The following is a 17,219-nucleotide window of genomic DNA, read 5'->3' as shown; positions in this document are numbered from 1 at the left end:
CTAGTGTATATAGCACTAGTAATCAAACCCAGGGCTTCCTGCACCCAGGCAAGTGCCGTATCAACTGTTCTTATTTTCCAGACTTTAAATGTTTTATCATCAATTTCTCTGGCTTATTCACAATATTATTGGGAACTTAAGATCACATACCTGGTCTTTAGGTTGCTTTAACTACAAACATTTTAGCATGGTGGCAAATTAAAACCAAGCAGAGCATTGTTGCCATCTGGTGGAAATGCCTACCATTACCACATTGAAAAAGGTCCTGTGTGACGCTGCCTTTCTACTCAGGCAATCAGTCCTGCCAACTTCTCACTGGGACTCTCAATCTTGTACCTCATTTCCATTTGCTCACCACTACCTGAGTTCAGCGTCTAACTTTAGTATTCGGCTAAAATCATTGCCCTGATACAGGCCCAGATTCTACTTTATATGCAAACATTTTAGAATGAGCAGCAGTCTGGCTAGAGCTAAGAATAAAGCAGAAGTCCAACAAATACTGGTTGAATTTTAAAAGCACTCCATTCCCTAAAGTTACCTAGGAAGATGCAAAAGTGTACAAATTGCCACGCTTTTCCCTGTATGAACAGACTGATAAATGATACTCACACACAATGTCTTGTGGGCTTGCCCAGAAAGTGTGAAACTTAAACCAATGACATTTGGAAGAATAACCACAGGGCCAGGGTGGGAGGACAAAAGTAAACAAACCGAGATCAAACAGATCATCCCATGCTGGAGAGTAAGTAATTGCTCTAACGGTACAGCATGCCAACAGACGTGCCTGGCTGGGTCCTGCTCATATATGACTTCTCTGTGTGAAGGTTTAGGTTGAAAATCCCAGTGCTCAGAGAGGCCAGCTTGGTCTACAGGACAGTCAAGGAAGGTTACACAGAGTGACCCTGTCTCAAAAAACGAATCCCGAACCCTAAAACTCCTACATTCATTACAATACAAGAGGATTTTTTTTTTGTCCTGATACATATTATTTGAAATTTGTAATATTCTGTAATCTTCCTGATAAACATAACTAACAAAGCATCCTAGAAAAACACTGAAAAATCTTGTAGATTAAATGACGACTTTTTCTTCACAGTATTTTTAAAGCAATAAGCAATGTCTACTTTTTCATTATTTATAGTGGTTCCCACATTACAGCAATATAAACACAATGTCCTTTTGGTTTCCTGGTAGGCTGAGGGTTTTAAAGGTAGAAGGCCCAAATCTAAGAAACAATAGAAGAAAACCTTCATCTGGAACCTCAAAACAGTCTCCTAGAAGTCTACAGTAACATCATTAAGATACACACAAGAGCCAAGATGTTTGTTTTATTGATTTCTTGGGTGGGGGGTGGTGGTAGAGAGGTTAAGAAAATGTTTGTTTCCTGCTTCAAAGAACATTCCCAAGCCGAAGACATTCATTCTCATGACAGGGACAACACTGTTCTCCCTGCATTCGTGACAATGTGAGTTTAAGATGATGTTGACAGAATGCATCTCTGAAACACAGTGCACTCATCTGGACCAGTGGGCACTCCACTGGCTCTTGTTCACAGGGGAAGGAAGTGGCACTTCAACATCAAACAGAAATCTAAGAAACGCAGCTTGTTGGACTTGTGGCAGCACTGGTTACTAAGGAACCATTCAGCGGTAATGGTCTTGAATATTTATAGCTAATGAAAATGCATTTAACCAAGGGGCTGCTGATTCTAAGAACTGTGACATTTGTGAGTAAGGGAGCAATTCTAAGTCTGGACGTCAAATTCAGAGAAATGAATCAGTAATTTCACATTTGCAGTATCTATAAATAAAATACATGGATCAGAAAAGAATTAGATGTTAAATAGAAAGTGCATACAGAACTCAGGAAAACCCTTTTCATTAATTCTGTGACTTATTCTAGTTCATTCAGTAAAATGCTCACAAGGAAAATAACCACTTAACGCAGACAACTGGTTATACCATTGCTGTTCAGAGCTTCATGAGAGCAAATGAAGGGATATTGATCAACATCCCTGCTTTAGACGGAATCATTTATCTTGAAACAGGTTATTTCGTAAGACGGACCATCCACATTATACCTTGAAAAGTCAAAGTAGAGAGTACAACCATAGAAAGCCAGAGTTCACTAGAACATCTAGACAGAAGTCTGTTTGTAGTTTTTGGTATCCAAGACCTTTTTGCCACACATTGCACAGATGCCTGAAACGAAAGAAAACATGTGAGTACCACCAACTTTTGGTTTCTTTATGTCAATCTAAAGCTGAGAAGCACTCAGCGGGTGTGGAGAGAGGCTCAATGGTTAGGGCACTTCCTCTGCAGTCATGTCAACTAGGTTTGGAGTTCAATATTCACATATCCTCACAAATGCCCATAACTCCAGATCCAAGTTGAGGGAGACAGAGAATCCCTGAGGTTTGCTGCCCTCCAGACCAACTGAGAAAACAGGAGCCCCAGGTTCAGAGAGGGACCCCACCTCAAAAAGGAGTAGGTAGAGAGTGCAGAGGAAGAAGGCACATGATGCCCTCTTTTGGCTTTAAGAATCTTTAAGAACTTCAACTCATTATAAAGAAAACAAAAAACATCCTTTGACTATAAATATATTTTAAACTCTATTTTGTCTTAGAAAAAAGAGTATTTGACTAACAGTTTATGGAGTTATCCAAGGCAACAGCAAATGAAGTAGATCTGATGAGACTAGAAAAAATAAGTTAAAGAAACGTACCTTTTTTGTAGGCACAGCCTTGACAGTAATGAGAACCTGGCTGGTGTACAGAACTTTTACAAATTCTGCAAGTGGAGAACTTATTCTTTCCATATGGATCAAACCTAGAAAGTTGAAAAAAGAAAAAAATATTCATACTACAAGAGAAACTGTTAACCCCTTGTAAGCTACACTCCTGATTAATGTGTGCATCGTCATTCTCCCATCAAATTCCACCACTGACAGAGCCCTCTGCCGGCTCACTACTGGGTAATATGCCTGCATTACTCTGCCCTTCATGTAAGCTGTAATTTATGAAGAGCCATAGATATCAGACCCATTAATATCACTTGTTATGTGTCATTCTATTTGTGATAAATATGAAAATTAATGAAATGTGAGTATAAGGAATGACTGATTCTACAAAAGAATGCAAGTAACTGCTTTAGGATGACTAAATATAAACTGTTATAACTACTATTGAATTGGGTTATGGGTAAGTCAACTTACCAAAAATATTAAAAATTTTGTGTGGTGTGTGTGTGTGTGTGTGTGTGTGTGTGTGTGTGTGTGTGTATGCCTGTCTATGTGTGCAGTAGCTATGGAGGCCAGAAGGGTTTCAGTCCTTCAGAGACTGGGTCACAGATGGTTTTGAGCTGCCATATTAATAGATGCTGAGAACTCAGGTCGTCTCCCAGTTCCAGTCCCTTCCCTTGTTTTGTTTTTTTGGTAAAGCCAGGCTGGATGACGCTGAACTCCTATTCTTTTGTCCCCAGCACCTGAGCACTGGGATCATAGGCGTGTACCATCATACCTGGCTTAGCTTTTGTTCCACTAAGGTATAGAATCTATATGCTGGTGGATGGTTTATGAGAGGAAAAATATAGAGAACTTTCATTAAGCTGTACTTCAATACGCAGCGATAGATGAATACATTCACAGTTTATGTTTTAAGATAAAATATGTTATGTACATCTCCTAATGACTACATAACAAGCATTTTTAATTGACTGGCCTAATCCCTTTGTATAAAGGGGTTTATACTATATAAACATGGTATCCTATGGGAACCATAGGACAAATAACTATAGAATAGTTCTCCCAAAAGTGGCAATAGTGCTCTAATTTAAAACTGGTTGCCTAGCCCCAAAGTAACTATTTACACTTTCTCCAGGTAGCATCATAGTTCTGGTATCCTGTCTGGGGCACAGCATAGGAGCTTCTTTCCTGTTTGACATTTTTTGCCTTGATTTATTTATTTTATGTGTATGGATATCTTGCCTGCATATATGTCTGTGTACCATGTGTGCTGTGCCTGTGGGAGCCAGAAGAACACCAGATCTCCTACTGGAGTTACAGACCAAGGTGAGCCACCATATAGGTACTAGGAATTAACCTAGGTCCTCTGGAAGAGCAGTCAGTGCTCTTAAGCAGTGAGCCATCTCTCCAGCTCCATTATTTTCTATATTAAACAGACAAGTAAACCAACAGACACCCTTTGCTTGTCTTTATTCTTTTAAGATAGAATCTGGTTACATAACCCAGGCTGTCATGGAATTTACTATCTTCCTGCTCAGCTTCCCACATGCTGGGATTACCATCACAGCCAGGCAACAGACTACTTTTAAAGGTTGACCTTCTTAAACCCAGACAATCACTTTACTCCCACAAGAATAAGGATGTTTGGGGTCCTTTTCTCAAACCATACTTTCATTGTTCTAAGGTGACAATTTAATCTCTGAACTCTTATGATTAATTGGTAGACTTTTTCTTTTCTTTCTTTCTAAAGATTCTATTATTTTTTTTTAAATTATGTTTGTGTGTGGCTGGTGAATGTGCTGCTGAGGCAGGAGATGGCGTTGAGCCCCTGGAATTGGAGTTACAGGTGGCTGTGGGTCTTCTGATGTCCAAACTGAACTCAGGTCCTCTGGAGAGCAGTGCTTTTGAGCACTGAGCCATTTCTCCAGCCTCCCAGAGTTCCTGCTTCTTATAAATAATGGCATTGGAAGTTCAATGTAACGCAGTAGTACACTTTCTAAAATAAGCTCGCCAATGCAATGCTCTCAACAGTCATAGCTATACTTCAGAAATAAGAATAACTTATGAGTCTAAAGGAATTGAAGGTATATATAACTAACTTGTAAAAATCAAGGTCTTAGAAAACACCAAGTCAATCAACAACACGATGCTATGCTGAACATTAAGTCCATTACGCTGTTTTTATCAATTTTTTTAAATAAGCTCCTACTATGTAGCAGCCATTTGATAAACATTATTATTTCTTTTAATCACTGAGATGATGTCACACAATGGCTACTTATTCATTTAGCAAACATCTTGAGTACTTACTGTATCCAAGTACTGTTCTAAATACCAAAGATAAACATTACAAATTCCCTGCCCTTGTCAAACTCAAATAAGAGTGGAGAGAGAGAAAAAACAAAGACAATCCAATAAAACAAGATTTTCAGATAAGTATTGAGCATTACAAAGAGAATCCCAGCTGAAAGCTGTAGGGAGAGGAGATAACTACTGGCTAAGGACTCCTCACTGAGGAGCTCCCATCTCAGCCAAGTATCAAGTACAAGGGGTCAGGAGGAACTGCTTTAGGTGACGGTGGGATTGGCAAATCTAATGAGGATGTTCCATGGCAGATGAGGAGGAGTGTGGTATACTGGAAGCCGGAAGAGAAAGATGTCCTATCATGGAGGACCTTGTAAGAACATGGAAGAGAACTTAGATTCTATTCTACAGGGAAAGGGAACCAATGGAAGGCTTTAAGCAAAGGAATTTCAGGACTTTCTAGATGATCACTCTGGCTAACAACTCTTCAGTGTGGGAAAAGGAAGCTAGGAAATGGGATAGCCGTAGGAAAGGTCCCTGTAAAAACTGAAACTGAATGTAATGAAGTATGCTATCAAAATCTGGTTTTTAAGATGGGAGGCATTTTGTCCTAATTCTCAAATGAAAAGGTACAGTTCAGAAAGGGTAAGAAACCACAGTAATATGTTTCAGGTCACGTGACTACAGAGAGAGACAGTCCCATTCAAATTCAGGTTCAACTCCAAAGTTCATGACTTTCCTATATTTCCTTGGAACCTTTGATCTGTAGGCAGACTAACAAGGAAATAAAACAGAAATCATGTTTTCTTGAAAATACTAGAAAGTGGCACTGTTCTCTTCCTACACTGGCACAGGGTGGAGGAACAGCTTATAGCAAACAGGCTGTCTTTGCACACCACCCCTGCCTAACTCGACCACCACGGGATCAGGCACGTTCACTCCAGCAGGCTTGCTATTTAAAAAGTGAACTTCACGAACTCTAAAGATGTTCTCACCTACCTTGCTTTCTTTGAAGTCAAAGCTTTGTTTTCATTCAGCTTCCTCCCACCACTTTCTGTATATTGAAAAAAGTGCATACATAAAAATTTACTTCTGTGCATGTAACATACAATGTGCTTAATGCTCATGAAGTAATTCAAAAGTTCACTCTCTGACCTTCGACCAATAAATTACCCTTTATGTGATTTTTTAAAATCCTCATATAATAGCCCAGTTCTTAAAAAACACTTGTATAAAATACAATTGATTTATTACTAAGTCTCAAAGTAGTGCTTTGGCAATGACCTACATTTTCTTTGTCTATGTAACATCTTTCTACTTTGATAGCATAGACTGAATACAGAAAAACACTAGGTTCCCCCGACCCTTGAAGATATTCTTTGCTGTATATGTTTTTTGTTTGTTTGTTTTTCAGAGACAGGGTTTCTCTGTGTAGTCCTGGCTGTCTTGGAACTCAAATTGTAGACCAGGCTGGCCTCAAACTCACTGAGATATCTGCCTGCTGCTGTCTCCCAAGTGCTGGCATTAAAGGTGTGTATCACCATGCCTGGCCTGCCATATGTAGGTGAAAATAGTTCAAGAACATAAAACTCAGATGTGGGAAGGGAATTTAAACACAGCCCTTAGTAGGGTGGATCAAACAGACACACACTGAAATGATTTCATAATTTTACTACTTCTTAACTATATCAGGAGCCCGTACACGTAACTCAGATGATGAAAAAGGAGATAGAAAATCAATTGTAGGAGAATCCAGAACTCTAGTGTTAAACAGATGAGAAAATAAATGAGCACTTACTTCCTATTTCATTTTGCTAACAGTGAAACACTAAAGCAAGGCCTACAAGTATCCGATCCAGCTCCTGTTTCCTAGTAAGAAACAATACCTGTGGTATTCCGTGCGCCATCCTTCCATGTATCTGGAGTGATAACTCTGCCGAGTTTCTTTTCACCTGTTAAAGCAAGACAGCAAAAGGAAGAATTATCGTCTAATAAACATACTATGTGGAAATAAAATAATGAGCCCATTTCTTTTCTAACTTTAAAATAATAAATATACTCTATCATGCCTGAGGTTGACAATGTTATCAAGTCAGATTACAGTAGGAACCTACTAATGCTGGGGTGGGACCAGTGAATGAAGACTTAAGATAGTAACTGTGGACAATGGATAACTGAGTCTGAAGATTTATCCGATAATAAGATGCTTTCACTGTTTATACTTTAAACAATTAAAAAAAATTTATAATTTAAACAATTTGACAAACTTACTCATCCTTCAACATTTCATAATCACCTAGTACGTACAAAACCCTGTGCAAGGTACCGATGGAAATAAAACCATGAATCTAGATTTCAGAGGGCTTATACCCAAGTTCATTAGTTTCTTAAGAGCTTGTAGGTAGATCATAGGAAATAAATGAACTGGACAGAACGGTACACAAACCAAATATGTGTATTCTATTTTTTTCCTTGTTAAGAGTCTATAGGGTTCATCAGATTTTCAAAGTGATCAGAGACTTTAAAAAAAAGTGAAGAGCCCTTCAGTAAAAATATAAGCTGGAAAATAAAATATAATAATTTTTTCATAATATATATATATATATATATATATATATATATATATATATATATGAGCTAATTGAGACAGTTTAAACATCTGGCAATGAGCCGGGCTGTGGTGGTGGCACATGCCTTTAATCCCAGCACTGTGAGGCAGAGCCAGGCGGATCTCTGTGAGTTCAAGGCCAGCCTGGGCTACCAAGTGAGTCCCAGGAAAGGCGCAAAGCTACACAGAGAAACCCTGTCTCGGAAAAAAAAAAACAAAAACAAAACAAAAAAAAAACCAAACAAACAAACAAAAAATCTGGCAACGCAAATATGAAGAAAATAAAGTCAAACTACATAGATAAAGGGCGCATCCTGAGGAAAGGCATGGGAAATTCAGGCTATACATACTCTGGCTAACTCAAGTATGAAAAGGGTAAATGCTGGTGAAAACGAAGTTGGAAGGATAAGCCAGGGCCTTATCTGTAGAGGGTCTCAGACATCCAAAATAGCCACAGTTACCTTACTGTTTAAGTAGGGAAAAAGTCAGGCTGGAGAAGTGAATTTGATACTCAATGGCATGGACGTGCTGGCTGAGGCCAAACATTTTCCAAAGATTTAATGGAGCCAGAGAAACAAACAAACAAACAAAAACCAAGAACAATAAAATAAAACAAAACAATACCAAAGAAACCTCCTTGGAACTGAGTAAATGGAAGACCTACTGGTGAAAGTTTCAAAGTTCTTTAGTAGTATGGAAAGTCAGTTTGTATGTCTACAGTTATAAGAAGTAACTCTAAAAATCTGGAGACAGACAACTTTTTGAAACGATTTAGGACACAGGGAAAGACAGAACTGTAGTGGTGTCTGTGTCTAGAGTTTTATGTACTGAGGGGATATAAACAAAATGGATCGTGTATAGTAGATAATAATTGGGACACAAAGAGTTGAAATCTTGTGTCTGGCCCGAGGAAAAGATGTCGAGATAGGAAAGTTGTTTTTAAACAAAGCAACAGTTTTTGCAGTAAAAAATAAAATATTTTCAAAAGAAATCTCAAGGGTTTCATTAGAATTATTGAATAGTAACTAAAAGGGTTGAAAAGAGCTTGCTAAAAGCCAGGGGTGACTACACAGATATCTTTGGCGATGATGAGACTTTCTCCTTCCCCTTACCCAATGCTGTGGGTATCAATGAAAAGAATGGACGGGACGGGACAAAACATCCAGTCAAACTTAACCTGTATTAAATGTTGCATGTGGTTTGTAAGGAACGGCCAAAAAGTCAAGATTCAAATACTACACGGAACATATATGAACAGTACTAGAAAGGATTCGTTGTTTGTAATCTTAGAAACGAACCGAGAGCCTGGAATTTATACTTGCTACACGGGTAGCAACTCTCGATGTTACCGGGAAGATTTTGAAGATCCATTTTAAATGACTCTGGGAGCCAGTCAAGAAGTTGTAACTGAGCCGGGCGGTGGTGGCGCTCGCCTTTAATCCCAGCACTCAGGAGGCAGAGGCAGGCGGATCTCTGTGAGTTCGAGGCCAGCCTGGGCTACAGAGCGAGTTCCAGGAAAGGCGCAAAGCTACACAGAGAAACCCTGTCTCGGAAAACCAAAAGAAGAAAAAAAAAAAAGTTGTAACTGAAGCGATCCAGGAAGAAGGGCAGGAGAAACAAGCACACAGAGGTGCAGAACTGAGACCGTTCTGAACCCAAAGCCCAGGAGTCCCTGGGACGGGCAAGGATGACGGCGGGGCACAGCAGGAAGGCAAAGCTGACACCCACAGACCCGGAGGAGAAAAAGCCGCGATCCCACCAGAATCCCGCCAGGCTCCTCCCGCCTCCTCCTCCCACAGACGCAGCCCCTTAACTTACACTTCTCGCACACCATCCTCCCACCGACTGTCCCCCCTCAACCTCCAAACGAGGAGCGGCCGCCAGACAACATCAACAACCCAGCCGGAGGAGGAGGCCGCCCCTTCCGGTTACGTCTGCTCGCTTCCGCTCTCTCGGCCTATCCCGCACCTGGAAAGCCGCGGGAGGGACGAGCGAGCGCCGATAGGCGGGGCTTCTCTCATGGGCCCGCCCCTCCTCCTCAACGATTGGCTGGGGGCGTGGGAGTCCCCACCTCCTGGGTCTGCGCCTGCGCCAGGGCCATGGCAGCCGGCCGCACCTGAGGAGGGTGGGAGGCGGCGGTGTCCCCTTCCCGTCGGCGGGCGGGAGAGTTAGGTAAGCCGGCGGCATGCCCCTCACGCTGGCCCGGGGCGGGCGCAGGCTCCTCTGCCGGCTGCCGCGGTGGCCTGCAGAGCGCCACGCTTCCTGCGGACCAGAGGATGTCCCGCAGCATGGACCCTCGGAGATCCCGGCATCCGTCCGCGGGACCGACCCTCTGTCACCCGGGGAGGGGGACGGGGGGCAGCTCCACCTCGCTCTCTGATGACGCCCCTCCGTTGCCCACACTCCCGCCGCCCGAGGTTCGGGCAGAATCTCGAGCCACCCTGGGTGGGGCTGAGCTGCACCTGGGCAGAGGCTGCTTAGGAGGGCTCGGAAGCATCCGCGCCTTTCGGACCCGGCTCACGTCGGATCGCGACTCGGGTTGGTGGCTTCACAGGTCTGGAGTGCTGGGGGACCTCAGGGCCCGCCAGTGTCTGAGGAAGGGCTCCATCCAACGAGCCTTGGCGTTTGGGTACCGCTCGCTAGGTTAGATCCAGGATTTGCAGGTGGCCCAGAAACGCTCTCTACTAAGAGGATGGATTCCTGATTCCCCACCCCCTACCCGCCTGACCCCGGCCCTGGAGGGAAGAATCTGAGAAACTTTCCCCAAGTCTTTCCTTACTGTTCGCTCTTCTCCGGACCCCTGAAGGGTATCTTCATGTTGAAGAGGCTATGCTGGCAATGGCTTTAGTGTGTGTAACCTTGGCCGTGTCTGCTAACTTGTTCATCCAGTTTGCTTAATCAGTACCATATTTGCCTTTGAAAACGAATGTGTGAATTTGATGAGGGCTGATAGAACAATGCCCAAACTTGCACTTTCACCTTCAGGCCAGTTCCTCTTCCCTGCTGTATGGATGTTTCTGTTTGGGCTAGACTTTTTTTTTTTTTTTTTAAACCACAATATAACACGTATTACTTTAAGTTCTTTCGTAATTTTAGCCAATATAACAACAGATAAACTGCTAGTTAGGTCAAATATACGCCTTTAGAGACCGTAAACGTTTGTTTCTCCCCCCACTCTGCTTTAGACTAGAATTTAGAGTCTGTGACTGTTATTGTGTTTTTCCAAGAGATTTGGGAGTCCTTAGGGTAACATAATGACCATCTAATTATATTGCATATCCAAGTGTATACTTGGTTGGCATTTGGAAACTAGAGTGATTTCATCTTCCTGATTTTGGCCCCCCCAAAAAAAGTAAAATAAATTGCTTAATTGTCTCTAATACATGCCCCCTTTGCAGAGATCAGTCCTGAATATTTAAAATTCTACTGAAATTTTTAAGGCTCTAAAAGATGTTTGTATCATATTAGAAAAATCTAAAGTAACAAGATATCGAATCTATCTACACATCTTCTGCACTTTGAGACAAATATATTGCCCATAGAAAATTATTAGTACACGGTTTACTCATAGAGTATTGAAGTGTTTGGGACATGGGAAAAATCATTATTACATGTTTTTCTTAATTTGTTTTCTACTAGAGAGCTACCCAAGAAAACACCATGAAAGATACTGACATCAAGAGACTTCTGTATACCAATCTTTTGTGCGTATTTTCAATTTTCCTGAGCTTTTTTATTCCATCCTTTTTCCTGGATAACTTCTCAATACTGGAAACTCACTTGACTTGGTTGTGCACTTGCTCTGCTCTTGTGACTGGTGTCAATCTCCTGTTATATTTAGTAGTGAAACCAAATGTACCTTCTAGAAGAAGTTCATTATCACATAAGGTAAGGTTGACTCATTAATAATCAGTTTTTAGATGGAAGTAATAGTGTAAGAATGAAGCATTGTGACGGGTGGTGGTTGGCTCATGCTTTTAATCCCAGCACTCAGGAAGCAAAGGCAAACGGATCTCTATGAGTTCGAGGCCATCCTGATCTACAGAGCTAGTTCCAGGATAGCCAAAGGCTACATAGAGAAACCTTGTCCCGAAAGAACAAAACAAAGAATGAAGTATTGTTAAATCCTTATTGAGTTATTTACAGCACATAAAGGTAACCAAGCCCCTCCTTCACCCCCCAAAAGCAGTAGCCTGTCACCTACAATGTTTGATAGATCTTTGTTGTTCATTAACTGTGGAATTATGGCTTCTTCAGTGCATCACAGTATAAATATTATGAGCCCTTAAATCATTGTTTTATTCATCACTGAAGATAACTTATAAGACACTGCAGTTTGTTTTCGTTTATTTTTGTACTGTTTTATGTGGGCAGGGGTGGGTGGTTACACTGTGCAAATGCTGGAGGCCGACTTAAAGTCTCATCTTCAGAAACACTGTCCACCTGCCGTGGACAGGGTCATTCATTGTCCTGGAGCTCACCAATTAGGCTAGACTGGCTGGCCAATGAGCCCCAGACGTCCATCTCTCCCCAGTGCTGGGATGACAAGCATGCCCCCTACTTAGCATTTTACTGTGAGTTTTAGGAATCAACTCAGTTTCTTGTTGCTTGTTGATCGAGTTAATCCCTCACCCATGTATATTTTAAAAATATATATTTTTATTCTTTGATAACTTCATACATGCATACAATGTGTTTTGATCATGTTCATCCCCTACTCTATTCCTAATCCCTGTCCAACTTCATATCCCTTTTGTTGTTGTTATTGTTATAACCTCTAGAGTCCCATATCTGCATGGATGTGGGCCATCCACTGGAGCGTGCTCAACCTACCAGGGACCACACTCCTGAAGAAAACTGACTTTCTTTGCCTTAGCAGCCATCAACTGTCAGTAGCTCCCTCAGCTAGGGGTCGAAGCCCAACCTATATATTTTCACTCCTTGAATGAGTGAGTTGTCCAGAAATTGCAAATTAAGTCTCTGGAACTGTTATTTCACATGTGACCTTCCTTGACTAAACAGTTAAGATTTCAGATATTGGAATCAAAAGTTTTTCAGGAATAGTCACTGTTTATGGCACTTGACAATTATGTTAAATTAAAATCTTCACTGAACATTCAGTATTATATATAATACCCTATTAAACTGTTTTAAACACCTTAACTGATTTAAAGTTTAAAACATTAATATGTGTTTTACTATTATATCTTTTTGACTGCCAGATCAAGTGTCTTCCAGGCATGGACCTGTTTGTAGATGTTCAGGTCTTTTTTTTTTTTTTCTTTTAATATTGTTTATACAGCAATATGAATATGATTTTGGAAATTATTTAGTATTTTGCTTTTTTGATGTAATTTCCCCAGTTTTGTTTAAAAATGAAAGAAAAGTATAGTGGTCATTATTTTCTGTACATAATTCATGTGTCTATATATAATAAGGTCACTGTGGTTTTTGTATCCCAACACTCTATTGTCAGTATTTCTTAAGTATTAGTAATATTGTAATCATACCACATAAACAGAAATCCATTTTGGCTCGTATGCTGGTATATGGTAGAGTATATTTGTGTGATATTTGTCTTTTAAATTACAAATGTATTTATTTAGTGTGTGTGTGCATGTGTGCATGCAGCACAGCTTTCATAGTGAGGTCAGAGAGTAGTTCTCTGCTTTCATTGTGTGGGTTCCAGTGATTGAACTCGGGTCGTCAGGTGTGGAGGCAAGTGTCTTCACCTGCTGAACCATCTTGTTGGCCCTGACTTGTAAGTTTTTTGCAGTCTGTTTTGAGGGTTGTGTGTGTGATAAGACATGTGATCTGATTTGAAGTTACCCAACAAAGAAGGTTCAGCTGTCCCAGACATATTGGGAACAAGTTCTATTTAGGTGTAAAATGGCAGAATTTATGCCTTCTTCAGTATCTTCTTGAGTCTTCAGTTTATTTGTTTCTCTTTTAGGTGACCAGAGTTTTGAAATGCTGCATGTACTTTCTTATGTCTTGTGTGTTCCTTCATATCATTTTTGTTCTGTATGGAGCACCACTAATAGAGTGAGTTCTGAATCTTTACTTTAACTTTATGCTTCCATATATTAACTTACTAAATGATAGGCTAGCTCTTATCAACTATAGTGGAACCACAGTGGGTTTGATTAATGATCAAGGTAGAAAACACTATTATTGTCCTGTTTTTAGTACTGTTATGTTAAAAATATTGAGGACCCCCCAAAAAAAACCCATTGAGACAACTTAATTCTTCACATATTTCTGTTATTTAGCTTTCTGATACCCAACTATACATCATAAACACTGTTAATATATTATATATATAAATATAATAGTAATAAATGTATGGCTGTGGAAAACCTCTAGGTGTCTAACCTTTTGACAGTACAACACGATGTGGTCATCTACAAAGTTGTGTTTAAGAACCTTTTGATCACATTGCCAAAATATGACAATGTTGTAAGTAAGTTTATCATTTGGGATGCATTCATAGCTGTCCTTGGATGAGGGCCACAAGCTGGACATGCCTTGATATATGCAGGCAACTTACTATTGTGATATGTGTAAGTTGGTTATATATACTATTTCAGTGACTCAAATATGATTCTAGAGTAGCTGGATTTATTTTCTTAAGGGGCATAGATTCCTTTATCAAATATCAATGTTTATATTAAAATTTAACAACCTTTAAAACTGGATGAATTTCAAATTAGTGGAAACTAAAGTCACAAATATTTGTTAAATGAGACATTTTATTTTAGCAATGATTAAATGATCTTAGTTAAATGAGTGATTATACATACACATGCACACATAAAACTGCAGTTGCAGATACATACACACACAGTTGTATACGTGCAATAAACTAACAGATTGTTCTATTTTAGGCAGGGCAGAAAAGTCATGGAAAATGTTTTTGTCTAATCCATCTCAAGAGAATCAGTGAATAGACCATGTGTTCCATAGCTCAAGGTTTTATCAGAATGAAATTTGTTAGACCTCAGTCATAAACTCTTGAGGTGAAACTTGATGATCTTTAGCTTAGTCTCTTCATGTGGTTAAAAAAAAAGCAGTTCAACTTTAAGAGTTTTGAAGATGGTTGAGGAAGAAAGCTAATTATCTAAAACTGAACTTTTTGTTTGTTTTGTTTTGCAAGAAGGCCTCAGTATGGATCTTCAGATTTTTAACATTTTTAAAATTTATGATTAAAACCATGTAATTTTCTAGGATGTTTTTAAAGCTAGTAGAATAATTTAGTCTTATTTAGTGGGTCTCGGGAGTTTTTCAGAGTAAAGTATAAGAAGATAATTGAATAGTGAATGCACTCACAAAGATGATATATGCTTATGAATACTTCTGAAAAGCTAACAGTTTTTCTTTTTCTTTTTTATCCCAGGTTGGTGTTGGAAACATTTTTATTTGCAGTTATTTTGTCTACTTTTACTACAGTACCTTGCTTATGTTTGTTAGGACCAAACCTCAAAGCATGGCTAAGAGTTTTCAGTAGAAATGGGTAAGTTTAAAATTTGTATTTTAGTGGCATTAGTAATTTTAAAGAACTAAAGTATTTTCTATTCATGTTGATGTACTCATCCTGTGAGTGTTTTGAGGCATTGTCTAGCTCTCCCGGATATCAAAAGGGGCCAGTGCTCTTGGAGATTAGAGGCTGGAGGTAGACGGTTTGAGAGGATTCCAGACAGAGCTACAGCCCCTGCCTTCCCATTAGCGAGAGACAGTACCACAGGTATAATTGCTTCTGTGCATTTCATAGTGTAGAAATGACGTTCATAATCTAGCAATACTTTGTCTAGCTATCTCTTGTTTAGTCTTTTTTTTTTTTTTTGGTTTTTCGAGACAGGGTTTCTCTGTGTAGCTTTGCGCCTTTCCTGGGACTCACTTGGTAGTCCAGGCTGGCCTCGAACTCACAGAGATCCGCCTGACTCTGCCTCCCGAGTGCTGGGATTAAAGGCGTGCGCCACCAACGCCCGGCTTTGTTTAGTCTTTTTATATGCAGGCTTTGCCGGATTTCCTTTCTGTAGCTACCATTCATATATTTCCAGCATAGCTAAGTTAAAGTTTTAGCTTCCTTAAAGCCATTGAGATAATACATACTGAAAATTGTTAATTTTTAACTAAGAAAATCGGTGAGTTCGTTCTCACGGTTCGGACCGATTTATAACCCGGCAGCCAAACTTCTTGAGCATTGACTCTGTGTTCCACATTGTACTAGCTCTTTGGGGATTCCAGAATGTTCAGATCACACGGAGGGAGGAGCCGTGTGTTCAAGGGCTAAGAATGAGACGAGCAGACCTGTGACTGAAGTGTACAAATCCCACAGTCAGTGCTGTAGGAGTGGGGCGTGGCAAGCCTGGCCGATAAGGAGACCGCTCTGTGGTGATTGGATCAGAAATAGAGCATTTGATAAAACCAACAGCCGGAAAGACTCCTGCAGGGGCTGGAGAGGGCGTAGAGACTCAAGTGAGCTTGGGTCGTCTGTGTACTTTGGAAAGCCACGGCTCAAGGAGAGCGGAGGACGGGCTCTGGGTGCCCTGTCCCCGTAAGTTACATTTTTCTTTGGGAATGAATATTGGTTATTTTATATTTTGTCATGCTGTGTTTTATTTCACACACACCCCCACCCCCGCCCCCAACAGTCTACTCATAAAGTTTCTAGGAACAAAAGCATAACAACTGAATATCTCCCCCCACACACACACACATTGTTACCATAGTACCTCCAATGGAATTAGCTTATTTTAGTTTGAAAATTTTAAATATGGAAACTGGCTGAAACTTTAATGGTTTATTTAGATTAATGATTTAGCCAGCTTTAAATTTTGTGTCTGGTTGTATATTGAGAGGACACATTGTCATCTGGTTTTATAGATAGTTCTTCTGTCACTTGCCCTGTGTGTTCTAAAACTCACTGTACTTTGCAAAATAAGCAGTGTGGGAAAGGCTGGCGTTAGAGACATAATGCTTGGAGACTTCATTAATAACAACAACAAAAAGAAGCTAGGAACTTATTAAAAATGGTAGCACAGTTTCACACTGAAATGGTTCAAAACCACATAAATATTACATCAAATAATACTCTTTTCCCAGGAAAAGACTTGCAATTTGTTTCTTGTCAGTTACTGTGAAATAGTGAAAGATGGTTATTGGAAATCTGGCTAAGAATTAAGTCCAAATGTGGATGAATATGGCTCATGATACATTAAGTAAACTGATATAGTTGGGAGGTATAGTTACATGTATTTTATGAATTTATTTATTTGTGTGTGTATGCACGTGTGTGCATATATGTGTGGGTGCTGTTGTGCCATCAGGCATGTGTGGAGGTCAGAGAACAGCTTTTGGAGGTTGACTCTTTCCTTCACTACATGGGCCCCAGAGATTGAATTCTGGTTGACAGGCTTGGCAGCAACTGTCTTTACCTGCTGTGTTAGTTAGGTTTCTTTGGCTGCAAGAAAACCCCGTGACCAAAAGCAGCTTGGGGAGGAGAGGGTTGATTTAGCTTCCATGTTCCAATCATAGTTTATCGTTGAGGGAAGTCAGAGCAAGA

At 40.2% G+C, this 17,219-nt stretch overlaps 2 protein-coding genes across 5 annotated transcripts in view; one reads left to right on the top strand and one right to left on the bottom strand.

Moving 5' to 3' along the window:
- Positions 1 to 1,313: 1,313 nt before the first annotated feature.
- Cript (CXXC repeat containing interactor of PDZ3 domain) lies at positions 1,314 to 9,618 on the bottom strand. The gene is made up of 5 exons (XM_006986491.4): positions 9,473 to 9,618; positions 6,933 to 6,998; positions 6,046 to 6,100; positions 2,725 to 2,828; positions 1,314 to 2,201 (listed from the first exon to the last, which is right to left on the bottom strand). The coding sequence occupies exons 1-5, from the start codon at positions 9,486 to 9,488 to the stop codon at positions 2,137 to 2,139; spliced, it is 306 nt and encodes a 101-aa protein (XP_006986553.1). The 5' UTR covers positions 9,489 to 9,618; the 3' UTR covers positions 1,314 to 2,136.
- Positions 9,619 to 9,675: 57 nt separating this feature from the next.
- The window catches only part of Pigf (phosphatidylinositol glycan anchor biosynthesis class F), a 29,030-nt gene continuing 21,486 nt past the window's right edge, over positions 9,676 to 17,219 (top strand). The window contains exons 1-4 of one of the 4 annotated variants that reach the window (XM_076559090.1): positions 9,676 to 9,826; positions 11,294 to 11,542; positions 13,608 to 13,699; positions 15,051 to 15,167. In XM_076559090.1, the coding sequence (XP_076415205.1) occupies positions 11,315 to 11,542; positions 13,608 to 13,699; positions 15,051 to 15,167 (437 nt within the window). In that variant the 5' untranslated portion in view covers positions 9,676 to 9,826; positions 11,294 to 11,314. Of the gene's footprint in view, positions 9,827 to 9,865; positions 10,209 to 11,293; positions 11,543 to 13,607; positions 13,700 to 15,050; positions 15,168 to 17,219 lie in introns of those variants that run through there. The other 3 variants (XM_006986493.4, XM_042266890.2, XM_076559091.1) reach the window with 3 other exon arrangements.

Source organism: Peromyscus maniculatus, chromosome 22 (assembly GCF_049852395.1).
Source record: "Peromyscus maniculatus bairdii isolate BWxNUB_F1_BW_parent chromosome 22, HU_Pman_BW_mat_3.1, whole genome shotgun sequence".
Lineage (NCBI taxonomy): Eukaryota > Metazoa > Chordata > Mammalia > Rodentia > Cricetidae > Peromyscus > Peromyscus maniculatus.
This window is presented reverse-complemented; position numbering and strand designations above follow the sequence as displayed.